Source organism: Emydura macquarii, unplaced genomic scaffold, assembly GCF_026122565.2.
Source record: "Emydura macquarii macquarii isolate MOO-44397 ecotype Brisbane River unplaced genomic scaffold, CSIRO-AGI_Emac_v2 contig_1483, whole genome shotgun sequence".
NCBI lineage: Eukaryota > Metazoa > Chordata > Testudines > Chelidae > Emydura > Emydura macquarii.
In genome coordinates, this window is record NW_027131620.1 from 16552146 (window position 1) to 16579757 (window position 27612).

The 27612-nt window shown below is 41.1% G+C and overlaps 1 protein-coding gene across 3 annotated transcripts in view; it reads left to right on the plus strand.

Moving 5' to 3' along the window:
* SLC13A3 (solute carrier family 13 member 3) overlaps positions 1–24450 on the plus strand; it is a 38419-nt gene extending 13969 nt beyond the window's left edge. Inside the window, exons 4-13 of one of the 3 annotated variants that reach the window (XR_010921004.1) lie at positions 4303–4369; positions 5144–5329; positions 8628–8753; positions 12780–12875; positions 15247–15351; positions 16449–16546; positions 17467–17579; positions 17908–18069; positions 18730–18824; positions 24259–24281. Coding sequence is in view for 2 of the 3 variants with exons in the window: in XM_067554332.1 (XP_067410433.1) it covers positions 4303–4369; positions 5144–5329; positions 8628–8753; positions 12780–12875; positions 15247–15351; positions 16449–16546; positions 17467–17579; positions 17908–18069; positions 18687–18824; positions 24259–24444 (1277 nt within the window). In the remaining variant the exon portion in view is untranslated. The other 2 variants (XM_067554332.1, XM_067554333.1) reach the window with 2 other exon arrangements.
* Positions 24451–27612: the final 3162 nt, after the last annotated feature.

The following is a 27612-nucleotide window of genomic DNA, read 5'->3' on the forward strand; positions in this document are numbered from 1 at the left end:
GCTATTAATGATGGTTAGGGTAGTAGTCGCTTCTCTCTTTTGCTTCTCCTAATTGTCTTTGAGAACTGCAGAAACAGAAGTAGCACTTACGTAAGTGATGCTTTTTGGTTGCTGCTGATTCCCGAGACGTTCCCGAGAAAACTATGAAGAATTCAAGCATATGCACATTCTTATGGGAGTTGTAATTAATCAGTCACAATCAGTGCATGGCAATCATGAGATATTTTTGGTCTACGCCATTTTGTTGCTTTCACTCTATGAATTTTTAATCATGCACATTTTTAATCTATTAAAAACGATCACACTTTTTTTGGGTGATTTTTCAGAAATAGAGCATTTAGTGAGTTTGATATTTAATGTTCTTTAACCCTGTCCTTTGAGCTGATTTTATTATTTATTTATAATGTTTGTTATGGTAGTGCCTAGGGAACAACTAAAACTGGGGCTCCATGGTAGCCCATTTTGCTGGGTACTGTACGTACACAACCAGTTCCTGTCCCTGTCCCAAAGAGCTTATAATCTAAACAAGCAAGACAGACAAAGGGTCAGTGGAAAGGAATATAAACATACAAGGAGAATCAACAGAGCGATGGTTTGCAAATACGTTAGCCGCATCATTATCTTTATTGATATTTACTTTGAAATTGAGACTTGCCGTATAGTAAGCAGAAGTGAAAGAAGAATTCACAACAGAAATATAGGGTGTCAAAATGCAGATACCCTCGCATCTCTTTGACTGGGAGAAAAGTAGAAACCAGTAACAGTGGAGCCTAATTTGGCTCTAATATGAATGCCAAGACAGACTTGCCATTTTCTCTCATGCTCATTGTATTTAGAAAATAGAACAGGAGATTCAGCTGTGAGCTGGACAATGCAAGCTGAATTTCTTGAATGAACCCCAAATCTTGAAGCAATTCTCAGTCAAGAACAATGCATTTGGTTTGTGTTTAGATGATGAGCAATATGAACCATTTTTTCCCTTAACATTGTACTTCTTATTGAAACTTGGCCTGATATCAGGATTGGTTTCACACCTAGATTTAGGTTTTGTTGCCCAACTTTGCACTGATTGCTTGAAACAGTTAATATATGGGCTACCTTTGGAAAGAGCTGCACTCTGTTTAGACTTCCAAGGTATAAGTATATACATTGTAAAAAATTAGATGAGCAAGAATATTTGCAAAATGGGCTTCATTTTGTGCAATCTTTAAGAATGACGTGATGATCTGCATGTGCAAATCTGCATGGGTACATTTAAAAACAATTAGTGGCCAGGACGTTAGAAAATGAGTCTATTTAGTGCAAAAAAGATATTAGCTGGAAAAATATATTAAAGAATTTGTACCTTTCAAGTGCATTTGTCTTTCAGAAGGAATCTCAAAGGATAAGAATTTACCTGTAGAATTTTTTAATGTCAGCTCTGTCCATATTTGCCGCTGACTAATTTAAACTATTGTATATCACTGACAAGCTGATCATATATTTATGTCTCTATATAATAGTCTGAAAAATTGATGAGAAAAGCCTCAAGCCTGAAAACACTTAATCTTTACTCATGTAAATAAACTAATGCAGACATATAAGTAGGTGTTTGCAGAATCAAGGCCACAGATTGCTAAGGATATTGACTAATGTTCACCCACAGAAGATACCACATTTATGGGTACCATTATAAGCATCTAGGTAAATAGTAAGTGATAGCTGAAGCTTAAACAACTCACTTGGGTTTAACAATGTTTGGATAATTGATCTTCCATGAAATATCCAACTGTCCTTGATTTTCAAAGTTGGGTTACTAACCTGTTAAGAACAGGCTTTCATGTGACTTCTTGAGTTTTCTATCTTGAGGCTGTCTGTAAATTCCTCAAGCACCACCTTAATTAATTTACCTTATATTCTGGCCCTTCCAGTTCCAAATACATACCCTGTGACATCTACATGACCAACTGTGGAGCTATGTGAGAATGAATGTATTTTTCACCTTTGACTACATCACCTTCTCTCTGCCCACTAATCCATCTCTGCCAACATTTATTTCATTCCCCTAAGCAGCTTTAAACAGTTATTTAAAAATAGTTGCCAGTGAAATGTTTGCTCCTTGCCTCCTGAATGTAGAATTTCTTCTCCAGAATCACAGGAGGTGGGCAATATTCAGCCCTGGAGCATATTCTGTAGCCCAATAGGGCTAGGGATGAAAGCTTCATATCATCAGAAAATTACAAATTCATGTCACCTCCCTTCCCTTTGTTATCTCCCCAGCAGATAACAAGGTATCAGCCCTGAGAATGTTACATTTTTAGGGATGGAAAAGTTACTTTTAATACTTTCTAGAAATCTCTAAAAATTCATAGCGATGATCTTCTGCCATGCCTGAAAAGTTGGATTCCTGTTATTAAGTCAGCTTGTCTTTACTGGCCAAGGGAGTCTAATAAGAGCACCAATACAAAGAGAGTTAAAGCTAAACTTTATCTAGAGCAGTCTTTCTGTAAAGTATGTGGCCTATATGGATTGTGTGCAGCTTTGGATGAAGGGTTTATTGGCATAACTCATGACTTCCTCAATTACTGGGAATGTGGCCATCATGTGGTCTCTCTTTTTTCTCTCTCTGTTTAAAAAAAATGGGTGCTCAACCTTGGGCTGTGATGCTCCAGGAGGCCTGAGAACAGGTGTGGGTCCTTCCCATATGGGAGGGGTTAGTGACTAGGTCCTGGCTAACTGGGTGTGAGCTTGGGCCGAGTATGGAAGAGATTGAGAAAATCTAATATAGACAGAATGAAATTTACTCCAGTTCAAAAGGCTTAAGTGGGATTTAAATGGTGCATAGGCCTTGGGGTGGCCCTCTGTGCAAAAGTGACATTTACCCACAGAGAGTGAGAAAGTCCACCATCACCAATGGGTTAATGTTCTTCCTTCTAATTACATCCCTTTATCATAGCTTCCTTGGAATCAAAGCTCAGCTTTTCAAGAGAATTAACTCTGATTCAATAAATTAGCAATGTCTAAAACATGACATTGCAAAGTTTCCTGGTTCACTGAGCTTACTCTCTTCAGTGTACAAATAAACAGGTCCAAAGACTTTGACCATTGTGTCCTCTCTCCATAGTTCACTACATTTTCTTGCAGGTAAGAGAAGGCAAAGTTTGTGGATGAAGTATGTGCACAGAAAGCTGAGGGAAAATACAGTCCTGAGTCCATGCCCATGATGATCAACAGTTGTTAGTAGTCCTGATCTTAGGCCACTGGAATCCTAAAATATACAACAGCATGGCAAGGGGAGCAATGTTCAGCAATAATAGCAAAAATTAAATATAGAGCAGGACCGTCTTCTGTCTAAAGTCTAATAAAATTCACTAACTCCCTGAGACCAAGGTAGAAATCTGGGGAATAGGGTTTTATAGAATGTATTGCCCAAATGTGTCATTTCACTAAGAACTGCATGCAGAAGTGGCTAGGCAGATCCAGAGTTTCCCCGTACTCTCTTGGGATTCATGCCCAGGGGTTGGCCTTCAGTGAATTACCCCATACTCTGAGAGTGGTCAGTCTTTGGAGTATGTGGCTTTCAGGGGGTTGATGGGCTCTAAAAATTGTCCATGCTCGTGGGGTGAAATTTACCTATGTGAAGAAGGCCTGGGACAAGGCCTAATCACCACCATGTCCTACTCTAGCCTTCAAAATGGGATTGCAGATGGGAGTGAAGCGGTGCAGGGGCCTTGGACTGGCTTTTTGCATGGGGCTGAAATTTCACCCTCTCAGAGCTCATCTCTTGGGAGCAGGTGGTTTTGGGAAAGGGACAATCTTGAGATAATTCAAGGCCAAACAATTGTTTAAAATTCTGATAAAATGATTTTTATTCGTAAAAATGAACCACAGTTTACCAAAAAATAAACACCAAATACCTGAGGGCTTAAATTACAAACTGGAAATACAGTCTAAATGAGAATAGCCATGACACTAGAGATGTGAAAAAGCCCTGGGTCAGATGTAGCTTATCCTGGTCGAATAGGAGGACCTGGGTTTGTCAAGGTGAGGCATAGCAGGCTGCCGGAGCTCTGTGGAGTGACATTACATGTGGTGTCCTACAGAGCCTAGTACTGACTGTGAGGAGTGGGCTGTATTGCAGCCTATCCCCTGGCCTGAGATCAGCATGGGTGGATTTCATCTCTTCCATCTCTTTGTGCTTCATTGGTGTAGAGTGAATTTTCCTCTCTGAAAGTGGCAGTCCCTTCTGTTCCATTGTCTGGTTCCAGGAGAGTTTTTCAAGATGCTTTAAACTGTTTTAAAGTCCTAATCTTTCTTTTTCAGCCTCTTTACAGCAGAATAAACTTTACACTGTGCCAACTGAGCTGCAGTTTCTGGCAAGTCCTGAGGAGTAAGTTAACTATAAAGTTTGTATTGGAGAGTTGAGTGAGGAAATTATCCCCTGTCAGATAGAAACAGCTTTAGGAATGTGAAATTGAATCAATGAAACAGTTTTGATTCTACTGGTTACTCTATCTCCCGACTACCAACAACCTGACCATAGAAACCCCTCTCCGATATATTCAAGAAGACATCACAGAGCCAAATTTTCAGGCCACTTTGAAAATGTGATAGGAAGTGTCTGCTGCTGAGGAAGTGTCTGCATTGCTTCCTTGAGAACATCAAATGTATCAGGCAGCTGGTTGAAGTTACCAAGACTGACACATCTCTGATGGTCCACTTTTGATATGTGAATGATGTGGAATAAATAGCTTCCCGAGCAATAGCCTCTTCTTGCCACTCCGTAGTTTGAGATCATCAAAGCCCTTTCATGTTTTAACATGAAGAGTATTGACTTGTTAATTTTTCTAGGGGGCTTGATCTTAGAAGGTGCTGAGTGTCTCTTGGGAGGCATGAGCATCTTCAACTCCTTTTGGAGTCAGTCAAGGGTGCTCAGTACTTCACAGGACCAGTCCAATACAAAGTGGCTCTCAGTCATCTGTTGAATGATGAGATAATGTCTAGCAGGCCTTATGTGCTGTAATATTCTGCATAGAGGTTCCTTGGGATATTGCTAGTCTCATTGCTAAAAGTTGGGAATTAACTTTTTGTCAAGGTTCTGAATTGGTTACACCTGTATTTAAATCAGGGCTTTCAATGGAGTCTCTTTTGGAATGTTTTAAAGCAATGATCTGATGGAGGAGAAGGAAGTTGCCATTGAAATTTCCTTGGATTTAAAGAAAGAGGAAGAATACAGGGCAAACATATGGAAAGGTTTCCTCATTTCAATCCCTTATGCAGCCAGCATTGGAGGTACAGCAACGCTGACAGGAACGGCACCAAATCTCATCCTTCTAGGACAGCTAAAGAGGTATGGGAGGAAACCCTTGGCAACCCAGGTCCCTAGGAGTACAATCAGTTTGTGAAAGCTCTACTGATCTGCACTTTCTATTAGAGGGAATTCTACAAAATTAAGACATCACATGTTTGCTGCAGGAAATTCACCTTTGGGCTAGGATTAGGTATGTGAAGTTCCTGCCCCCAAGTTTTGGAAAAAGTAAGTGACAGTAGGAGTTCAAAAGGGAATGGCTTCTTTAACCCTAGCTACAATACATGCCTTTCATCTGAATGCTATAGGTCCTGATTCTGCAAAACACTTGACATATGTTCTTGGGACTTAATCATATGCTTAAAATGAAGCACATAGAATCAAGGAGTGTAGGACTAGAAGGGACTAGAAGGGAACCTCAATAGGTTATATAATCCAGTCCCCTGCATTCAAGGCAGGACTATGTAATAACTAGACAATTCCTGACAGGTGTTTAGCTAACCTGTTCTTAAAAACCTCCAATGAAGGAGATTCCAGAACCTTCCTAGGCAATTTGTTCCAGTGCTTAACTATCTTGAGTTAGGAAGTTTTTCCTTATGTCTAAACTAAACTGCTCTCGCTGTAATTTAAGCCCATTGCCTCTTGTCCTATCCTTAGAGGTTAAGAAGATAAATTTTTCACTCTCTTCCTTGTAACAACCTTTTACATACTTGTAAACTGTTATCATGTCCCTTCCCCCTTCAGTTTACTCTTCTCCAGACTAAATTAATCCAGTTTTTTCAATCTTCCCTCATAGGCCATGTTTTCTAGACCTTTAATCATTTTTCTTGCTCTCTTCTGGACTTTCTCCAATTTGTTTACATCTTTCCTGAAATGTAGCACCTAGAGCTGGACACAATACTCCAGCTGAGGCATTATTAGTGTGGAGCAGAGCAGAAGAATGACTTCTTGTGTCTTGCTTACAACACAGCTGCTGATACATCCCAGAATGATGTTCACTTTTTTGGTGAGTGTTCCATTGGTGACTCATATTTAGCTTGTGATCCACTATAACCCCCAGATCCCTTTTTGCAGTACTCCGTCCTAGGCAGTCATTTCCCTTTTGTATGTATGCAATATCCTTCCTAAGTGGGATACTTTACATTTGTCCTTATTGAATTTCATCCTATTTACATCAGACCATTTCTCCAGTTTATCCGGATCATTTTGAATTTTAATCCTATCCTCCAAAGTATTTGCAACTTCTCTCCGCTTGATATTGTCTGCAAACTTTATAAGTGTACTCTCTATGCCATTATCTAAATAATTTATGAAGATATTGAACAGAACTGAACCCATAACCAATCCTGGTGGGACCCCTTTAGATATGCCCTTCCAGCTTGACTGTGAACCACTGATAACTACTCTCTGGGAATGGTTTTCCAACCAGTTATGCACCCACCTTATATAGTAGCTTCAGCTAGGCTATTTTTCCCTAGTTTGTTTATGCACAGATCATGAGAGACAGTATCAAAAGTCATACTAAAGTCAAGATAAACCATATCTCCCACTTCCCCCCATCCATAAGGCTTGTTACCCTGTCAAAGGTATATTTTTTGTCAAAGAAAGCTATTAGTTTGGTTTGACATGATTTGCTCATGACAAATCCATGTTGACTGTTACTTATCACCTTATTATCTTCTAGGTGTTTGCAAATTGATTGCATAATTATTTGCTCTATTTATCTTTCTGGGTACTGAAATTAAACCGACTGGTCTGTAATTCCCCAAGTTGTCCTTTTTAGATTGGCTCTATATTTTCACTCTTTCAGTCCTCGGGAATTTCTCCCGTCTTCTATGAGTTTTCGAAGATAATCGCTAGTGGCTCAGATATCTCCTTAGTGAGCTCCTTGAATATTCTAGGAAGTATTTCAATAGGCCCTGCCAACTTGAAGACATCTAGCTTATCTAAGTGATTTTTAACTTGTTCTTTGCCTATTTTAGTCTCAGATTCTACCTCATTTTCACTGGTGTTCACTATGGTAGACGTCCAATCATCACTAACTTTTTTGGTGAAAACTGAAACAAAAGAGGCATTTAGCACTTCCACATTTCCACATTTTCTTGTATTGTCTTCCCCTCCTCATTCAGTAATGAGCCTACCCTGTTCTTGGTATTCCTCTTTCTTTTAATGTATTTGTAGAATATTTTCTTGTTACCCTTTATGTCTCTAGCTAGTTAACTTCATTTTGTGTCTTGGCCTTTCTAATTTTGTCCCTGCATGCCTGTGTTGTTTTTTTATGTTCATCCTTTGTAATTTGACCTAATTTCCACTTTTTGTAGGTATCTTTTTTGAGTTTCAGATCATTGAAGATCTCCTGGTTAAGCGAGGGTACTCTCTTGCCAGACTTCCTTTCTTTCCTAGTAGTGAGGCAGTTTGCTCTTGTGTTCTGGATAATGTCTCTTTGAAAAACTGCCAATCTCTTGAACTGTTTTTCCCCTTAGACTTGCTTCCCATTTTTAAGTGTTTTGGTAAACCAGGGCAACAGTGAGCACTTTATAAGTTGTCCATTATGTGATGGAAAAATGAAAGCAAGGCACACACTATTCATGTCCTGGAAGGCAGTGTATCCTAGTGGCTAGAGTGCTAGACTAGGATTCAGGAGACTTGAGTTTAATTCCTCGCTCTGCTGATGGGTGAACTGGGGCAAGTTACTTCCCCCTCTTTGTGCCTCAGTTTCTCCATCTGTCAAATATGGATGATGCAGACTTCCTTTGAAAAGTGCTTTGATTATTATTAAACAGCAAGAGGCTCCCCGTCTGCAAAAGTATATAGTGTTGCCACTGTAAACTTGCAGTTATTTCTCAACCATGCAGGGATCTACATACAAGTTTCTTCCTAGATAGGGACAAAAGTTGTTCTGTATGGGTAGAGCATCTTCTGTAAAGTTTGTGATCAGACACTCTTAAAGTGTGTTCTACCATGAATTAGGATTAATTAGTTAATTTCTATAAAGTGCTAACTATTGAGTTTTATTATTAGTTAAGAATTTCAGCAAATCTAGAGAGCTACATTTTCAAGATGTCTGTTCCAAAATGTCATTTCAAATTGTCCCTTTAAGTTCGTTGAGGCTGTGACTGTTCCTTACTACATGCTTGTACAACTCCTAGCACAACAGGTTCCCAATCTCAGTGGGTGCTTCTAGGCACTACAGCTATACAGATAAACACCATTTTAAAAACTGCACAGCTGGAAAGTTTGCATGACATTTTGATCTTGATTTCAAATGTTTGTTTCCCTTTGTTTCACGTTAAAGGGGTGTTTCACTCCTCAAATTAATTAGATTTCCCCATTTTCTAAGTTTTTTCCCAGGGTGTGATGTGGTGAACTTTGGATCCTGGTTTGTATTTGCATTTCCTTTAATGCTGCTTTTCCTTTTCCTGGGATGGCTATGGATCAGCTTCCTGTATGGGGGAATTAATCTAAGGTACTTTTATATCTAATCTATTTGTGTGGTTTAATCTAATTATTGTAAATAAGCAGTTTATTTGGCCCTGATCCAAAGCCCAATGAAGTCAATGGGAGTCTGGGATCAGGCCATATTTGTTCCATAAGAAGCTAGATATGTCATTTATGTTCAAATAAAAGCTCCAATTTGAGTAAATTCATTGTGATGACTAACAAGAGAAAGTGCCCCAGAAGTGATAAATGCAAATCTCATGATTATAATATTTGATATTCTGTTCAGAAAGTGGATGGGAGAGATGGGGAAGGGGTTAAAAATATGGCAGATCACTAGACCTGGTCAGAAAATGTTGATGCAGCACATTTTTTGATAAAAACGGAAAACAATTTTTTTGGTGAATGTTTTTCTTTCCATTAGCCCGATAGCATTAACCAAAAACCCTTTTCAAAGGCTAGACATAAAGGCTCAGATCCACAGCTGATGTAAATTAGAATAACTCAATGAGATCAATGGAGCTAAGCCAATTTACCCTAATACAGGATTTGACCCAAAAGATGGACCATTCAAAAGCGCTTAGCGTTGGCCTAACTCTGTTCCCATTGAAGCCCATGAACGTTTTACCATTGACTTCAATGGGAGCATTTAGGCCAATGCTTTGAGCACTTTTGAAAATCTCACCCAAGAGTCTCAATGTACAACTAGCTTTATCTAGCCTGCACATCTGAGCCTGCAAATGTGGGGCACACAGTCGCAAATGGGCATTTGTGTGCACAAATCTGGCAGTTAGGTAGTTGGCTATTCAACTGACACACACAACAATGTGGTTTGCACATTTAGTCAGTGAACACAAAGTTTTGCAGGCTCAGATTTACTGCCTGATCTGGTGCCCATGGAAGCTAGTGGCAAAGCTCCTATTTACTTCAGTGCAGAAGCCAGCCTTTAGAGACTGGGTGAAATCCTGGTTCCCTTGAAGTTCATGGCAAAATTCTCATTGAATTCAGTGGAGGCAGGATTTCATTTTATGGCTGAAAATTTATCCCAGGAGAGGTTACTTCGTGACAGGGATTAAACATCAGTGATTTCATAACACTGGGATTTTCTTCAGTGTGTTAATCTATAACTAATCTGTATTACGATTTTATTGTAAATCTTTTCCCTAGCCTGGTACTTGCAACATCCTCTCCAACTTCCACTACACTCAGCACTCAATCTGTTTAATTAGGTGCATTGTTGAGAAACTGGTAGCATTTTGAAGCCTCTTTCTTTCTTTTTTTTTTTTTTACGTTTTCATACATGTTATTAATGAACACATATTTCTGTTTCCTGCATAGGCATGTAAAATTTCTAAGAGAAATTTTTGAAATTGTTATTTGTTTGTTTGTTTTTGTTAAAATGTTTATTGGTTTTGAACTTCAAGACAAAAGGAAAAAAAGGTGCGCATTAGGATTACCTAAGTATATAATTATATAAGTGACATAGAAAACAGAAATTACGAGGGAACGTTTTTCAATGAAATAGGAAATAACCAGTCTAAGTCCCTGATTCTTCAAACATGAAAGCATGCATGTAACTTTGTTTGTTGGACGCTGATTCTGCAATGCACTTAAGCATGTGCTTAATTTTGAGTGTGTTTAAAATCTCATTTATTTGAATTAGAGTTAAGAATTGCTTAACTGCCTTGCTGAAGTGGGGCTTTAAGTAATCCCACTGAAGTCACTTCTTTAAGGATTCTCTATACTAGAGAATTTATACCAGTGTAATTATGTTGGTGAAAGGTGTGATTTTTTTAAACCAATATAGTTATACTGATCTAAGCCCTAATATGGATGCAGTTAGAGCAGTATAAAGATGTCTTTTACCCCTCCCTGAACTGGATTAAATTATACCACTATAAACAGTTCTATGTAGGTACAACTGTGTCCACACTAGGAATAATTTGCTGCTCTAAGTATACCAGTATAATTAAAGTGGCAAAACTTTCTAGTGAAGACAACCCTTAAGTGATGGCAGGGTCAGGGCCTAGAAAACAATCAAGCTAAAGAAACACAAATTTAATAAAAGAAGAGAAATTATGTAGCCCATTAAAGAATTCAAATTTGGGCTTGGTCTACACTTAAAATTTAGGCCAACATAGTTATGGCATGCAAGAGTGTGAAAAATCCACACCCCTGAATGCTGCAGCTATGCCAATCTATATCTATATATGATGGATGAATGCTTTTGTTGACCGTCACCAAGGGAGGTCAGCAAAAGCATTTATTTAAAAGCATTTTGGATAAAAAGGGGACTTCTTTATAGGTTGTCTTGATGTCTTGAGTAAAGTTGCAGCTACTAAAAGAATCAGAGTACTGTGTAAGGGGCTGTCCATAAATTACATAATGCATTAGAGGATAGGTGGGTTCTTAATCGTATGTGTTTGTTTCAGTGTTAGTGTTACAAAGGGTGGATGGGTCTTGAACATCACCAAAAAATGTGTTATGTAATTTATGGACCTCCCTTATATCTATTTGAGAGTCAGGAATTTTTGGATGGTCAAACATGCATCTTTATAAAGGATCTAACTCTTGGACATCCATTTAAAACAACAAATGAATTAAGCAGTCTTGAATATCACAGAATCAGATCTCTCATAGTGTAAGTCTGGCTTTTTAGATGTAATCAAGCACCCAGGCAGTATTAGAAAGGTATTTTAACCACGTGACACTGATGGGATATGAAGCAGCTGGAGATGAATATATCATTCATATGCACACATACCATCTAAGAGTCAGACCATGTATGAGTCCAGGGTTCCCTGCTTAAAAGGCTTAGCCTGGCTAATGAAAAGAAGTGTATTAAAATGCCAGCTCCTGTTGTTAAAAATTCCTTGCATATTTGTTTATCATCAGCAAGTGCTCTGTATAAATTAGAGATCACCCAGAAAGTTGCTGCGGACTTGAGAAGGTTAGGGAGGGGAAGGGAAAGGAGGGGAGGGGAGGGGAGGGAAGAGCCTTGTTTCCCATCTTGCTCTCTTCTCAATCAAACGGCTGGTGCAGTCATCTGCTAGAGTTGATGAAATCTGCAAATCTGACAACTTCACTCTCGTTGACATTCTGAACACAGGCTGTGATTATCACAGATAAGCTTCTTTAGTGCAGCGGCTGATGTCTGTTTTGCATAATCCTGAGAAGAAAGGCAACACAAAGCAGGATAATATTGGCCTTGTCTACATTAGGGAATAGTACCACCAGTTCACCTATACCAGCAGGAGCCCTAGTGTGGATAAGGCTCCTGTGGCTTCCTCTGTTTTTTCCACTGCATCAGTTAAACTTGATGCGGGCAGGAACCGTCTATTCTGGCCTCTAAGGACACACCTTTCTCCCCACCCTGAGCACCAATGAAATTTACACACTCACGGTTTCTAGGCAGCACTAGAACTTTTCTGTTGGTAACTAGAGCCACGTTTCCCACAGGCATCAGAAAGAGCATGCTTAGAACTTGAATGCATATCTCTCTGCATGTGCCTCACCCCAGCTGTGCATGCCACAGGGCCAATTGGGTGCATTAATGTCCGTTTGTGCACACAACAGAGTGTGTTCAGAGATTCTGCAAGCACATTTGTGTGCTGTCATGAGAGGGTGGGAATATCGAGCTATAAAATCCACTGTCCAATACGTTAATGATTAGATTGTGCCACTCTTACTCACACTGAGTGGTACATTACTACGAATAGTCCCATTGATGTTTATAGGACTATATGCCAACTAAGGTACTACTCAGGTGAGTAAGAGTGCCATGAAGATTATTTGTGGCATTATATATAACTAGGCTGAAAGATGGGAAGTCCATTTAAAAGGCTGGAAGTAGTTATTATGCTATGAAATGGATCCATATGATATTGTTTTTCTGAAACCACTGGTCCATGCTGTACCTTTATCCTCCAATGCCTTCCCTGCAGCCACCCTGTGCATGCCCTGTGCAGGAATAGCAAACATGAATATCAGTGTTTGAGTTACATTATGAACCTGCTGTAATAATGAGTTGTGTTTGTTATTTCCATGTTGGTAGGGGCTGCAGAAAGAAAAAGTCAGAAAGAAGAGCAGATGCAGAAGATCGAGCTCGAGCAGTCATAATGGAGGATTATCAGAAACTGGGGCCAATAAAGTGAGTCACAAAAAGGGAACAAAAATGACAGAAATCGACTGAGCTGGAAACAACATTTCTGGGGAGGGAAACTGAGAATATTTGTTAGAATTTGTCAGTGAATTTCCATTTGTTAACGTTTGTAACTGTTTTGAGTTTGCTTTCTTCAAACATTCAACCGCTTGATCTTTGCTAATGCAGATAATTGCAGGTAGCAAATATATAGCTCAAATATTCAACAAATGCCAATTTCCAATTTTTGATGACAATTCACACTGTGATAATTACATACTGTATGTCTTCTAATCAGGAAACAGAAACAATACCATGTGACTTACGTAACTAACCAATACAGCATGAATTTTTAATATTTTCCGGAAGCTGTTTATGAGTGGTCTGCAGAGCAGGTATTATTTGCTGATGAGATTCATGAATAATTGCATATAATTAATATAATTCAAATATTTTATGATCCATTTGTGGGCAATTTTTTAATAGAAAATTAGATGAATGAATAAACTATTCATTGTGAATTATTCTCTCAGATCTATTAATCAGTCATGTAAAGAGAGAGCAAGATGCGTTCAAATTCTCAGGATGGAGTTTCAGGCACAACTGCCATTTCTGGCTTTGGTCAGATTAAGCCAGATCTGCATTGCTATTTCAATACTTTTTTCTGAACAAATCCTGAGGCAGTGGTGTGGGTTACATATTGGAGAGTGGGTGGAAGGGCATCTGATATGGTTAAACTTGTGAGATGCCAGAAGAAAGATGGACAGCAGAAAAATCTAATATCAGGCCCTAGCTGTTTCAAATTGGACACCAAAAATCTAGGCAACCAAACTTAGTGGACTTTTCTGAAAATGTAGATCTTAATTTTGCTATGTCTCCGTTTCCCCATTTGTACCATAACATTTCCATACTCACAGATAGAGCTGAGCAAACAACTGATCATTCAGTTTGAGGGCCAAACTGAAAAACATTCAGTTTGTTTCAAACCGAATCTGAATTTCTTTGGTTTTATTTGCTGAAACCAACCCCCCCAAAAAAATTCATTTCACATCAAAAACACGTGAAATGAAATGAAACATTTTTCCAGGTTTTTATTTTGGTGTGCTTTTTGACTTGGAACAGATTTTTTTGTTTTTTTGTTTTTTGTTTAGTTTTTGGCGGTTCTCATCCTTTTAAAAAAAGATAAACATTATTTTGAAACAAAAAATCAATGGCCTTATCTAGATAAGCAGCAAGCAGGATGCAGCATGCTGGGGTGTAAAGGCACTGGCTGTGTGGACCCTGTTGCAGTGCACTAAAAGTTCTCTAGTGCTCTTTGATCTATGCCGCCTTGAAATGGGAGTAGAACCAAACACACTATGGCACTTTTAGCGAGCAGCAGCAGATAGTGACTATGTGGCAGGCTACTGGGCTGTAGATTTCCACCCCAGCTTGCTGCACACTCTCTCTTAGCTTGGACAAACCCTTCATGTATGGTTTCAAAAAGGTCAAAATGAATCATTTTGACTGTTTTGGGGGTGAAAAACATTTTTTTTTCTGCCAAAAATATTAGCCAAATTTGACTTGAATTCACTAATAGTTTCAGCATCCGAAAAAATGCATTTTTGGGATGAATTTATTGTTTGCCAAAAAAAAAAAAAGATTGCCCAGCTCTGTTCACAGAAATATTGCAAAGGTTCACTGATGTTTGTGCTGCACTACTTACATTCTAATTATTATTCTTGTGTGTGAAGTGAAAGGTTTCTTGAAAGACAATTGTCCAGGCCAGTGTTCTAAATGAAAGAAATTGGTATATTTTTTCCCATCAGTACATTATGGACCAGCCTGCAAAATGTCATAGTAAGAATTAAAGTCCCACTTTGAGTTTTAGGAGCAGAGAAAGCCCATTAAGCCATGTGCTACCAATTTGATTAGCTTAAATTCAACCCAAGTGATTTCTTCTCAGTAGTTTAAGTATTCCTCCTTTCTTTTGTCTTTGAGAGTTTTTAAGGCAATAATTTGTGACAGTATCTTGGTCAAATCCAAGCTCTACTCAAGTCAATGGGAGTTATGTCACAGACTTCATTTGGGTCAGGATTTTATCCCCTAGTCCTTACTAGAAATATTATCACTGGCAGATGCTACTGCATTGAAAGATCTCCTCCCTCATCAGCTCTCAGTTATTCACACCATCACTAGGGGATACAGTCTACATTCTATCTGCTCTCAGAAAGGGCAAGTCCCTGTGTGTCATGCGTGAAATTAAGTGTTATTCATCTTGCTAAGCTAAGCTTGAATTGTAGTGAAATCATCACTAGCAGCTAAAGGTGAGCCAGGAAAGGTAACTCATGTTCACTTCATTAGCATGACTGGGTTTTAATTGCATCTCCTTACACCTTAGGTTTGCAGAACAGGCAGTTCTCTTCCTCTTCTGCTTGTTTGCAATCCTGCTGTTCTCCCGGGACCCAAAATTCATCCCAGGCTGGGCAAGTTTATTCACACCTGGGTAAGATTCTATTTTCAATCCACTGCAATATTTTTCAATAGTGTTTCCAGGCTTTTGAGATCCCTGTGTTTTCTATTGTCCTTGTTCATAGTGTTGCCCAGGTTTCATGGAACAAATGGAGCTGAGCCTTATGTATCTCTCTAGAAGCATTTTAATTGTTTATGTTTCCAGGAGGAGGTAGTGGAAGCCTAGTGGGGTGCTAGTATTGAAAATTCTCACACGTATTTCATGACAGCCCTATGGTCTGAGCTCTGGGAATGTTGCCTATTGATACATTTAAGATCAAGTCCTGAAGTCTTTGTGAAGGCCATTGATTTCAATGCAGGTTTGGGCTGAATAAAAGGCTGCAGGAGTTCACTCTAATGCTTTTCTCTCTGCTTTGCAACTTTTTCTCTGTTGTGACATCCAGGCATTTCTTACGTGAAGACAAAAGTTAAGAACAATAAAGGGAATAATAATACCGAGAAAGAGAAAGAGAGAGAGAGAGAGAGAGTTGTTTCTGCACAGAAAAGATCCCAGTTCTATTTCTCTAGAGACCCAATTCAACAGACAATCCATGTTCAGAAAAGCACCTCACCACAAGCTTGGCTTTAATGGGAATCAAGTACATACCTCACAGATTAATTCTGTTCTCAGTAGTTAACAGTTACTTAAAGTTAAAGCTTAAATGCTTTGCTGAATTGGGACCTAGAGTTTTTATATCATCTCCTTCACTTTAGAAGCTAAGCATTTTACAAACAGATCATGACCAAAATAGGCCAGTGGTCTGATTTTCCTACTCCCCTGCAATCTCCCCAGACCTCCATTATCAGTATTCTTCTCACAAACTCTAACAGACTGAAAGTGATTCAGTCAGTAGAGCAGCCAACCCCCTCCCTTTAAAAAAAAAAAAATCCAGGTTTTTGTGTTTTCAGTGTCTTTGGTCAGTTTTCTAGGGAGTCATAGCCCAGAGGCCGGGAAATTTAAAAAATGAATCATGAACAATGAATGTTGTTGATGCAAAATCCTAATCTGTTTTGGTAAATCCCAATAATTCATAAACTTTGCAAATCTCAAGACTTTTGCTGCTTAGAAATGTTTCTCCTCCTCCCTGGCAGCTTTGTCACAGATGCAGTTACTGGAGTCACCATAGTGACCATCTTGTTCTTCTTCCCTTCACAAAGACCATCCTGTAAATGGTGGTTTGACTTAAAAGGTAGGTTGTAAGCCCTCCGGGTAAGGGTCCTGTCCTCTTCTTCTGTGTTCTCTGTAAGATGAGCACGCCACAGGAGCTCAGCAATAGTAAGGCAGGGTACTTGGTCATGCAATAGTAAGGCAGAGTACTCAGTCAGCTGTTTTGGGGGGAAATTTTGGAAAACATCCATGTCCCATTGCCTTTCAATGAGACTTAGGCTCCTGAGTGCCAGAGTCATTTATGAAAATTTTACCCATATGGATATGGCCACCTTCATCTTTAATGTGGAGGTGCTGCCAGTGCAGACCATGGGGCTCAGCTTGAAGCAGAGCAGCACTTGCTCCGGCTTGTTGTCACCGAACAAAAGCAGCTGCCATTATTTCATTTCATGCAAACTAGGTGTTGCTTTCATGGTCCTGGCAGGTTGCCCATCAGACCCCCATTAGGTGAAAGGTGGGTGTCCTTCTTTCACAGAAAAGGACAGCCCTGTGAGTTTACCTTCTCATATGATAGAACAATTGAGTTCTTATTTAGAAGTGACCTTCTGGGGGAGACACAGCAATTTCCTTGCTGTAAAGCTCCTACCACTTTGAGAAAATTAATACGGCGGTGAACTTGCCACAAAATTACAAATATCAGAAAACTTCCACCTGCCATGGTCTGCCAGATGTCATAGAAAAGAATATTTATGTCTATTACACTGAAGAAATTCTCCTTTATGTTAAAAAAAAAATACAGCTGAGAAAAAGCCCAAGAAAACCTTGACTGCTAGAACTTTTTTGCTGCCCATATAACTGAAATGGAAATATCCATATGTTACTAACTGATCATCAGCTGACTTTGACACCAGTGAGGGATGTAGTTATTTTATCAGATGACAAGTTATCTGTTAATCTCTATTTGTGTGTGTGTGTGTTTGGTGGGGATCTATCTTTGTCTAGCTGCAAACACGGAGAATGTGCCCTTGCTGTCTTGGAGAAAGGCCCAAGAGACTGTACCCTGGAACATTATCTTATTGCTCGGTGGAGGATTTGCCATGGCAAAAGGATGTGAGGTAATTCTTGGAGTGATGCCCATCATCGATGTTACTTTACTGTTATTCTGCTCTATGCCCCTGGTTTTTAAAAAGGACATAAATGTGGTTTCCGACTTTGCTCCTGCAATTTTGCACCTGCAGTTTAAGGCAGAAAGATATTAAGTGACTGTACCTGCCATCTAAGTGCTATAATTTGCACCACCCCACGGTGGCTGCATTTCAGAAGTGAGTGGGTGAAGCGATCCCTATTTATATGTAGCATGCAATTCTGTGAAATGATTTGAGTCTTGCATGCAAATGCAGGAACTCAAATATAAAACCTGTTGAATTTTCTCTCCCGCTGCAGGAGTCAGGCTTGTCTGTCTGGATTGGGGGCCAGCTGCATCCCCTGGAGAGTGTGCCGCCGGCGGTGGCTGTTGTGCTTATCACCATAGTGATCGCCTTATTCACAGAGTTTGCCAGCAACACAGCCACAATTATAATCTTCCTGCCTGTCCTGGCAGAACTGGTAAGATACATCACCACTATAGGGCCCGCTCTGATCCCCCTGTGGTCTCTTCTCAGCACACCCCCATAGGTGTCAGGGCTCGTGCCTTTACTTTGTCTGGGATGGAATCCCGTACTTCTCCTGTTATCAGATCAGGCCCTGGGCTACAGCACTCTGTGCACCAACCAGGATGACTCAGCAGGCCTGACAGGGTTCAGCGCCTGCCCTTCTTCCTTTTGGGAGCTTGTGCCCTGTGGTGACTACAGTGACAGACAGCCTTGTCCTAATAGCAGGAACAGAGCATAACATAAGAGAACAAGGGTTTGAACATGACAAAAGGTCTCTCACATGTCTAACTTACCCTAAGCCCTGCCACCCTGTGGATGTGGGCCAGGCGGGTTTTGCTTCATATGACCTCTGTCTAGTTGAAATCTCTCTCTCTGTCCCCTACCAACAGCTCCCTGCATTGCCTCTCCCTCTTTTTAGCAGAGCTGTGCAACGTGAACAGTGCATAATAATAATAATCTTTTAAAATATTATTAGCAATAGAATAGCAGGATGTGCTACGATAAAGCATAGATCGCTGAGAACATGCAGAACCCCCAATGTACAATTTTTTAAAATTTTGTTCTTTCAAGGCAATTCGTCTGAAAGTAAACCCCCTGTATTTAATGATACCAGGAACTGTAGGATGCTCATACGCTTTCATGCTGCCAGTCTCCACGCCGCCTAACTCAATAGCATTTTCTTCTGGACACTTGCTGGTCAAGGATATGGTAAGTTGTTTTATGTACAGAAATCACTGGAGACACAATCATCTAGATGAAGAATTTAAGAAAATAATTTTGAGATATGTTGCCACATCAGTGTTTTGTAAAATAAAAACACAAAGATCAGCTTCTGTTACAAGCAGTGTTTGAATGCACAGTACCTCATTCATGGTCGGTCAGATCTAGCTGCCTTAGAAAGTGTTGTTTAGGTAAAAATGGGCCAAATGCTGCCCTTGATTAAACAAGTGTAAATCCATAGCAATTCAAATGCCTTCAGTGCAGTTACTCCCAAGTTTGTTCTGTGTTACTGGGAGCTGAGTCAGATCTTAACTAATTGAAAAGTGGAGTCAGAAACTTAAAAAATAATCCAGTTTCTGCTGTCCCCTCTAGATATTAAACTGATTTAATGTAACAAGAGGATTCTCATCTTCCTGCTCCCCATTTTTCCTGAGTTTGAGATGAGACCCTTAGCAAGCATCTCTGTTCTCAACTTTGGGAGAGTTAGCATGAGTCTTCTAAGAGTTCCAGAGGGGTAGCCGTGTTAGTTTGTATACAGCAAAAACAATGAGAATTCTGTAGCACTTTAAAGACTAACAAATTTAATTTCAGTAGGCATAAGCTTTCGTGAAGCTCACGAAAGCTTATGCCTGCTGAAATTAAATTTATTAGTCTTTAAAGTGCTACAGAATTCTCGTTGTTTATGAGTCTTCTAAGTGACTCCGACGGACATGTCTTTGACCTTTTCTTCTTCACATTTTGCTACAATGCTTCCCCTTTTGTAACTTTAAGTTTACATAGCTTTAACATGTTCCAATGAAAAATAACCTCTGTTATCTACTGGACATAATTAGTTCTTCAGGTGTCTGTGACATAGGGTTCTATGCACTGATTTGTCTTCTAGGTCATGAATAAAAACTCAAGCCATAAAGTTATTGAGCATTGCAGCAGCCCTTGGTCAAGTATTGCAGGACCTCCTTTATCTTCACTGTCTCTGTGTGACGTGCATGTTACCACATTCTTTTTCACTGGTTAAGTGGATATAAGGCCCGTGGTTTCTGATGTAGATGCTGGCTGAATCAGCTGCACCAGAATCTTTTAGCCTTTTCTGATCTGGAAGGAATTATTTGACATAATATGCTTGAAGCAATCACCCAGGCAATTCCCATTCAGGAAGATGATAGAGGGAAACATAGAAAGGAAAGACAGACTAGCCTAGGAAAGCCAGAAAGATGAAAAGCTACAATATGAAGCTCTCTCAGTGAGCAACAAAATCAATCTCTCTCAAAACTCAACAGGGAACAGATATATGAATTCTCAGATGTGCTGTCACGTTCTCTATTGAGACTAAACTTACAGCCTGTATAACAGTTACTCTAGCTAATGAAGAGACATGATATTTCCTACACAAAGAGGCACTAAGAAGTAAGAGATACTTCCTTTTGATTTTACTATTAAATGTTTTGTTTTGTTTTCCTGTCTGGTATATTCTTGTTTGCATTTTTAAAAAAAACCTTTTTATTAAGGCAAAGTTACAATAAAGTGTTTACATCCTACATTGTACATTACTGCTAGTTTTTTAATGTAGATTCTTACATTAAAGAGCACCAGGGGGATATTTTTAATTCACTTGGCAAAAGAGCTTGACCACAAAATTCCTTTGAATGTCCATGGAGGTCAACTTAATACATCTCTGCACACCAGACAGAACATATGTCCCCTTATATAACTTCTCACCTGTGGTCTCTGGACCTCTAATGGTGCACTAAGCCCTTTTCGGTGATTTGCAGAATAAAACATTTTATGTTGAGGAGGGAAGATGGTCACATAGGGGCGAGGATCTCCCTCTTATAAGTGTAACCATTCAGAGCTGATTAGAATTCACACGAACATGGCCCAGACTTTCTCTTCCAGGCTGTAGCGTTTATGTCATGATGGCCACATTAAGTGACTCTCATATCATTTTCATGCTTCTCACACTCTTATACACAAGGCCGGTTATCAGAAATCATGAGACCTGTTTGGTAGGAACCTAGTTTTATGTGGTTCCATGGTATAGTACGTTGGTTTGGAGATCTCTGGTACTAGCTGCTAAGTTGGTTTGGTTACCCAGGGTCTCAGCCCACACCCCAGTGGTTCTCAGCATTCACTCAGACGCTCAGTAAATTACAACAGAGCTTTTGAGGAAGTGGATTTTAATGCTCCTCTCCAGAGAAATGCGAGGGAGCAAGCGCCAGGGAGAAAAGAGCAGGCATGTTTTCAGTTTCCTTCAGAGATTTGTGTGCATTTCGGATGGAGGGATGGACTGGAAATATACAAGAAGGGGTTTGAATGTTACAAAATACCTTGGTGTGTGGCAGGGCAAAGAAAACACTCAGTGAATAGTAAGGATGTGATGTGGAATTGGGTAGGCTTCTCTGAGGATTCCTCCCCATTTTCCTCTCCGTACATCTTCTTACCTCAGAGTTGCAGTTCCCGCCCCTTCAGTGGAGGAGGGCTAGACACAGCTACTTCCAAAGCCCATCTGCACTGTTCTGTACCTCAGCCTGAGGGGATTCCTGGAGAGTGATACGAGGCACTCCCTTTCCCACAGGCTGAGCATCTGCCTCCGCGTCACTTGCAGCCTCTGCCAGCCTGAGGGGTGAGAATCTGGGACCTGAACCCAGTTTGCCCAATTGGAAGCACATATAAGATTGCCAGGAATCCTGCCTCAAGGGAGTGAAATCCAGACAACAGTGGGATTTAGTTCTTTGCTTAAGGTCTGATTGTTCTGCAGCAGGAGGTGAGTGCTCTCAGGATCCCATCCATGCTCACAGCACTGGGTTCAGCAACCACCCTGGCTGAGCTTATGCTAGGGAAACCCAGTTGCTTTTATAACGTACACTAAAAGTGAAGGTCTTTGTCAACCTCTGTGGTGGCTGGTCCACATATGCCATTAAAGAGTCTGCTAAAGCCACCCACTAGAAGACTTAGTCCTTTAGCTCACGAGGTAGAGGGTGGTGCTTTATACACTCCACAGGAGTACATAAAGCTCAGTCAGGGGGAAAACAGTCCCACTCCAATAGTGGAAGGACCACTCAGTCCCAAGCACACCTGCTCTCTGATGTGTAAAATCGAAGTGTAACAAACAGATGGGGTGTGGACAGAGAATGGACATGGGCATAAGCATGATCCTTATCATGCTAATGAGACACTTTAGCAACTCTCTCTCCCCTCTGCCCTTGGTGCTCACATAGCAGCACTCATTAGTACAGGGTTGGGGTCCTGTGTCCTCCCCCCACACATCTTGTTCAGCAAATTTTACCTTGTGGTTATATGTGCAACTCTCTGCTCTGTGTAGGGTCAAGCCTTAAGGCTCTGCAATAGTGGCTGCTGAATGCAATGAGATGAAGTTCATTTTTTCTATTGGAAACCATGGGAATCTAGCTGCCTGCATTAGCCTTTCAGCGAGGGAGCCAGAGGAGTGAAGGGCTAGTGCCAAAGGTGGTTAAAGAAGAGGAACTTTGGAGATTCAAAGATTCAGATTGCTGAGCAGGGATCTGATCTCACACTCTTCTGTGTTTAAATATTCTGCTCACTCACCAAACAGCGGGCAGGTGGAATAATAGGAAGCCAAGTTTATATGCATGCGCCCTGGATCTTTCTCAACTGAGAAGTTGGGATTTTATTTATGGATGGGGCTAATAATTATATAACCCAGTTTGCTTCCATTCTTGTTGACAGGTCAGCTTGCCTGGATGCCAGCTGGTTTCCCAAACCTATGTCCTGTCCTTGGCTGGCCCCAGGAAGGAACAAGTTTTATGACTTGGCTGTGATGTTCTGTGACTATGGGACAAAAGTGTAATTTATGAAAGTCTCTTTTAGTGGCACAGGCTTATCCAGGAACCTCAACATGCTTAGCCCAAAGGAGTTCAGCATTCATTCACTTCATCTAAGCCCTTGTCTACTCTAGCACTTATGCCGGCAAAACTTTTGTCATTCGGGGTGTGTTTTTTCACACCCCTGAGTGACAAAAGTTTTGCAGGCATAATGGCTTGTGTGGGTAGTGCTCCCCTGCCAACATAGCTGCCATCCCTCATTTAGGTGGTTTTATTATGTTGGTGGGACAGCTCTCGCCTGTCGACATGACATAGCTATACAAGCACTCTGATAGTGGCACAGCTTACGGAGACAGCTGTGCCGCTGTAAATTTGAAGTATAGATTACCTCATAGATCACCTCATCCAGCCTCAGCCTCCTTAAGGTTAAAAGTGTGATGACATGCCTTCTTCTGCAGCTGATACAATAGCGTTCAGTCATTCAAGCCTGTTCTTTCCCTCCCCTTCTACACCACCCATTGCCCTGGTTTAGAATGAAGTTAAACAGTTGCCATGGTTGTACGAGTTTGTGCCTTTGCAATGAGTGAAGTGAGAGTCAGTTGCTTTGGAAACAGTGAGCCAAGTCCTGATGCTCCTCAGTTTTACATAGGCAGAAGCCAATGGGACTTTTGCCTAAGTGAAAACTGAGCAAAGGCTTTGGGCGAAAGCACAACTCCTTTCTTCTGAAATCCAGCTGTTTATCAGTTCAGACTCCTGTTGTCTTTACATACTAGTAAGGGGCTCTGGTCGTTTTCTTTCTGTTAAATCCGATAAGAATTGCACACCTAGCCTTTGATTATTAATGCTACTCAGTTTTCACTCGTTGTCTCCATATCGCTGTAGCTTTACAGAACTGCTTGTTCATATTAATTGATTACAAATGTCTGTAGTTTTACTCATTCCCTGAACGTGGACACTGATTGTATTCCAGACAAGGGTGTTTTTCTAGGCAGAAAATAAAACAGGAGCTTAAGGACAGAAAGTGCTTTTTAATCCACAGACTCTGTAAGTTGGATTCTCAGGTTCCTGATGCTCAGCTGGCCTATGAATGAGACATGCATATTCCTGAAATTTAGACTTTTTAGACAATCCTTTCCTTCTGCAGAAATGAATTTTAAAACACACATACACACTCCATTCTACAGCACTGGGATGTTAGAGATGCTTTTTCAAAGTCTGGTCCTGAGAAGTTTAACACCCACTGCTCTCAATGAAGACAGCATGAAGAAAGCTGCATGTACTCCATGTCGCTCAGGCCCTGATCCTGCACCAACAGTGGCTAAACTTTCATTTATACCACTGGCATAAGATCAGGCCCCAATTCAACAATGTGTTTGGGTATGTGTTAAGTATGAGAGCAGTTCCATTAGCTACTCATATGCTTAAAGTTTACCACGCGCTAAAGGGCTTTGATGGCTCAGGACATAAGTCAGCATTAAGGGAATGGGGTCCCTGGCTTGAGAAAGATCAGCTGAAATGTCAATTAAACCCCTCTTTGTTGTAATGTTCGTTCATGTGCAGTTAGACCCAGGGTTCAGGATTTCCAGTCTAAACCCAAGTGTAATGTATCTGCATTTCTTTCACAGGCAAGAACTGGGCTGCTCATGAATCTTATGGGGGTTCTGCTCCTTAGCTTGGCTATGAACACATGGGCCCAGAGCATCTTCCAGCTGGGTACCTTCCCTGCGTGGGCCAACATCCATGCAGAGAACATCACGTCCCACTTGCCGGATGTGAAGAATGTCACGTTCAGCTCACTAAATAAAATATGAACAAAGCCATGTTCTAGGTGGGACTCATTCACTTAGGACTGGGGCACTGGAATCACCAGGACAAAGGCCTCATTGCTGCTCACATTGCACAGGATTTTCCATTTATTTTATTTTATTTTTATAAATATGATTCAATGTCACTATATAATTTTTAGGGGGGTTCTTGGAAGATTTCTCCCCTCCCCCACAGATACCTATCAAACAGTTTTAGAAAACTTTGTCCTTCATTAGTAGGGGGCATTAAATGGGTGACCAAGTAAGTCTCTAACAATTCCAGGGTAGATGCCACTCCTGGTGAAATCTGTGGGAGTTTTACTGTTAACTTCAATGGACTAGTTTCTGATACCCTGCCTCATGCTGGATGGTATCCTTACTCCCAGTGAAGTCAATGGGGCCATTTCAGGTGCTATTCAACTTGAGTCAGGGTATCAGAACCAAGCCCAGTGGGGGCCAGGGGTGAGCCCTATGCCTCTAGAATACTTGTTTGGGTCAAACATACATTAGGATTTCACAAGTAATTGTGTCACATAGCATGAAGACTATTTCTTCAGCGTCTTCTGAAAGGATTCTTCAGCAGACTATGACTGAGTTTAGCCACAATTTGGTGTATTGCTCCACAGTGGGAGTTTGGTAACATTATGTTTCCAGACATGGTCATTAGTTTGGGAGTTATTTTGAAACCCAAGACAATAATTTCCACCCAGGTCTTTGTACTGACTGGAGAGGTGGAGATGTCCCTATTCACTCCTGGTGTAACTTGGTGGCTATCCAAGGACTGACACCAGCGGTACAGGTGGCTTCCCTTAAGTTGGTGAACTTTTAACTGAGGCTTTGAGGTTGACCCACTCATGAGGAAGCAGCTGAGTCATGGGTCAATGACTGCAGAGAAATGCTGGCATTTTTGAGAAACAGAGTTTGATTCTTTTATCTGATTGCTTGGGTACTTTCAATGAAAGGATTTGCAAATTGAGCACGATTTTCATCACCATTTTATCCAAACTCTTTTATTTTGTTTGTGTAAGGCTCTGACCTATATAATTAAAGATCAGATGGGTTGAAAGATGAGGCATCTGATGTGGTGCTTGGGGATGATTAGCGAGTGAATCCTTGCACTGCTACAGATGTTGGACTCAATTGGACCAGATTCCCAGCTGGTGTAAATTGGCATAGCTCCAATGACATCAATGGAGCTACGCTGATTTACACCAGCTGAGGGTCTGGCTCAGTTTTCTCCATTACTGCTGAGTTATTCAAAAGATTCAGTGTCAGCTCCCAGAGCAGAGAGGGTAATTTAGCCATCAGACCCAATTCTCTTTAAGCTGCTGCTGTGAAAATTACACTGATTACGTCACAGAGAAGAATGTTTCCAAAGGGGTCAAGCTGAAGGCACCAAACCAAACTGACTGATCACGAAACTCAATTGATGTTGATACAAAATCCTCATGATTAGGGAACCTGCACAATAAAGTTCATTCATTAGCATGCCATGGTGTTTTGTTTTTATCTGTGAACCCAGGAGAGACACATGGGGTCTGAGGCTCTGCTCACTTGCACCAGCCTCACTCCACTGACTCCAGTGGAGCTACACCTCAGATACACTGGGGTGAGTGGGACAAGAGTCTGGTTCATTGACTCTCTCTGCCTGTGTTGCCTCCATTCGAATTAGGGCAGAAACCCTGCAAACTCAATGGCAAAGCCATCCATTTCAGAGGGTGATAAAATAAGGCTTTAAAGCAGCATCTCACGGAGCTCACTGGGCTAGTTTCTGGCTATCCCAGTGGGAGAGAGGCTGGAGCCATTCTGCCTGGGCAGCAGGAGGGACAAAGCCTTTTGTGGGTACGAGCAGAGCTGACGCAGAGCCGCATGGGCTACACCTTCTGGGGCCTTAATGAGGTGCAGCACATGCTGCCTTCAGGGCTGGTGGCAGCTGCCATGGTTGGCAGGTCACAGGCTTTTTGGGGAATACGGTTTTAGCGGGCCTCGCTTGCGTTCAGGGAGTGCTGTCTACAGCACTGTGGCTGCCGCCTTTTCCGGCCATCACGCCCCAGCCCTGGAGGAAGCCCAATGTGGCCATTAGTCTCTATAGAGACACTTCCTGTGTCCATTCATCTCAGCAGGGACCTGGATTCCTGTGTAGCAAATTACTTGGTCAGGAACATGGTAGGAGTGAGTCACAGGCCAAGAGAAGCAGACAATTCAGACCTGTACAAAGTTTAAGAGGCCTGATGCTGGCTGATGACACAGTTTCTCTGAGCTGAGCAAGTAGGATTTATTTTTGATGCCACAGGCTCTGCGTTTGGACCCTTTATGCTCCATCCTGGGGCCTGTATGTATGTGGGATGAACTGCAAGCTGAAAATAACTCCCTTCTTACAACTCCACCAATCATCCTAGTCTTCTGTAAATGGCAGTGTGCTGATCCCACAGTAAAAGAACTGCTTACAATGAATGCAGTTTATCCCTACAGCAGGAGCCCTGCCTGCATGGCATAGACAGTATTGATTTAGTCAATAGTAGCTGCAATACTCATAAATGGCATTATCTTCCCATCAATGCAGAGTGGCGAGGCTGGCCAAAGAGGCACAGTTCTGGTCTCTCTCTCTCTCCATAGCCTGCAGCCTGGGGGATCAAATCAGATAGCAAATCTCTTGCTGGGCTCAAACTGGAGCAAAAAAGGCTATCCCCATCCTGAACATGGGGGTTGAAGAAGGTTGTTCGGATTTAGAGTCCTGGATCCAAACTCTCCCACTTCGGTTCTAGGTTGTCTTCAAAAGTGGATGAGGCCTGGTTTCTAGACTTAACTTGGATATTGCACCAGCTGCTAGATATCTCACAAGAGCAGCTTGCAGGATTTTTGGCACTTTTATAGTGCTTTCCATTTGAGGATCTCAAAGTGCTTCTCAAACACAACCTGCCTGGTGAGGTAGGGAAGTATTATTAGTCCTGTGTTACAGATGGGCAAATTGAGGCACAGACAGGCTAAGTGATTTACTCAAGGTCACCCAGTGAGTCTGTGGCAGAACTAGAAACAAAATGCAGCTGTCCTCACTCCGAGTCCTGTACTTTAGCCACAGATCATGCTCCCTTCTCTCCATAGCTCTATAATCAGGATTCTGTTTTCAGAGCCCAAAAATGTGTGCATTCCCCAAGGCTCTGATATTTCCTTAGG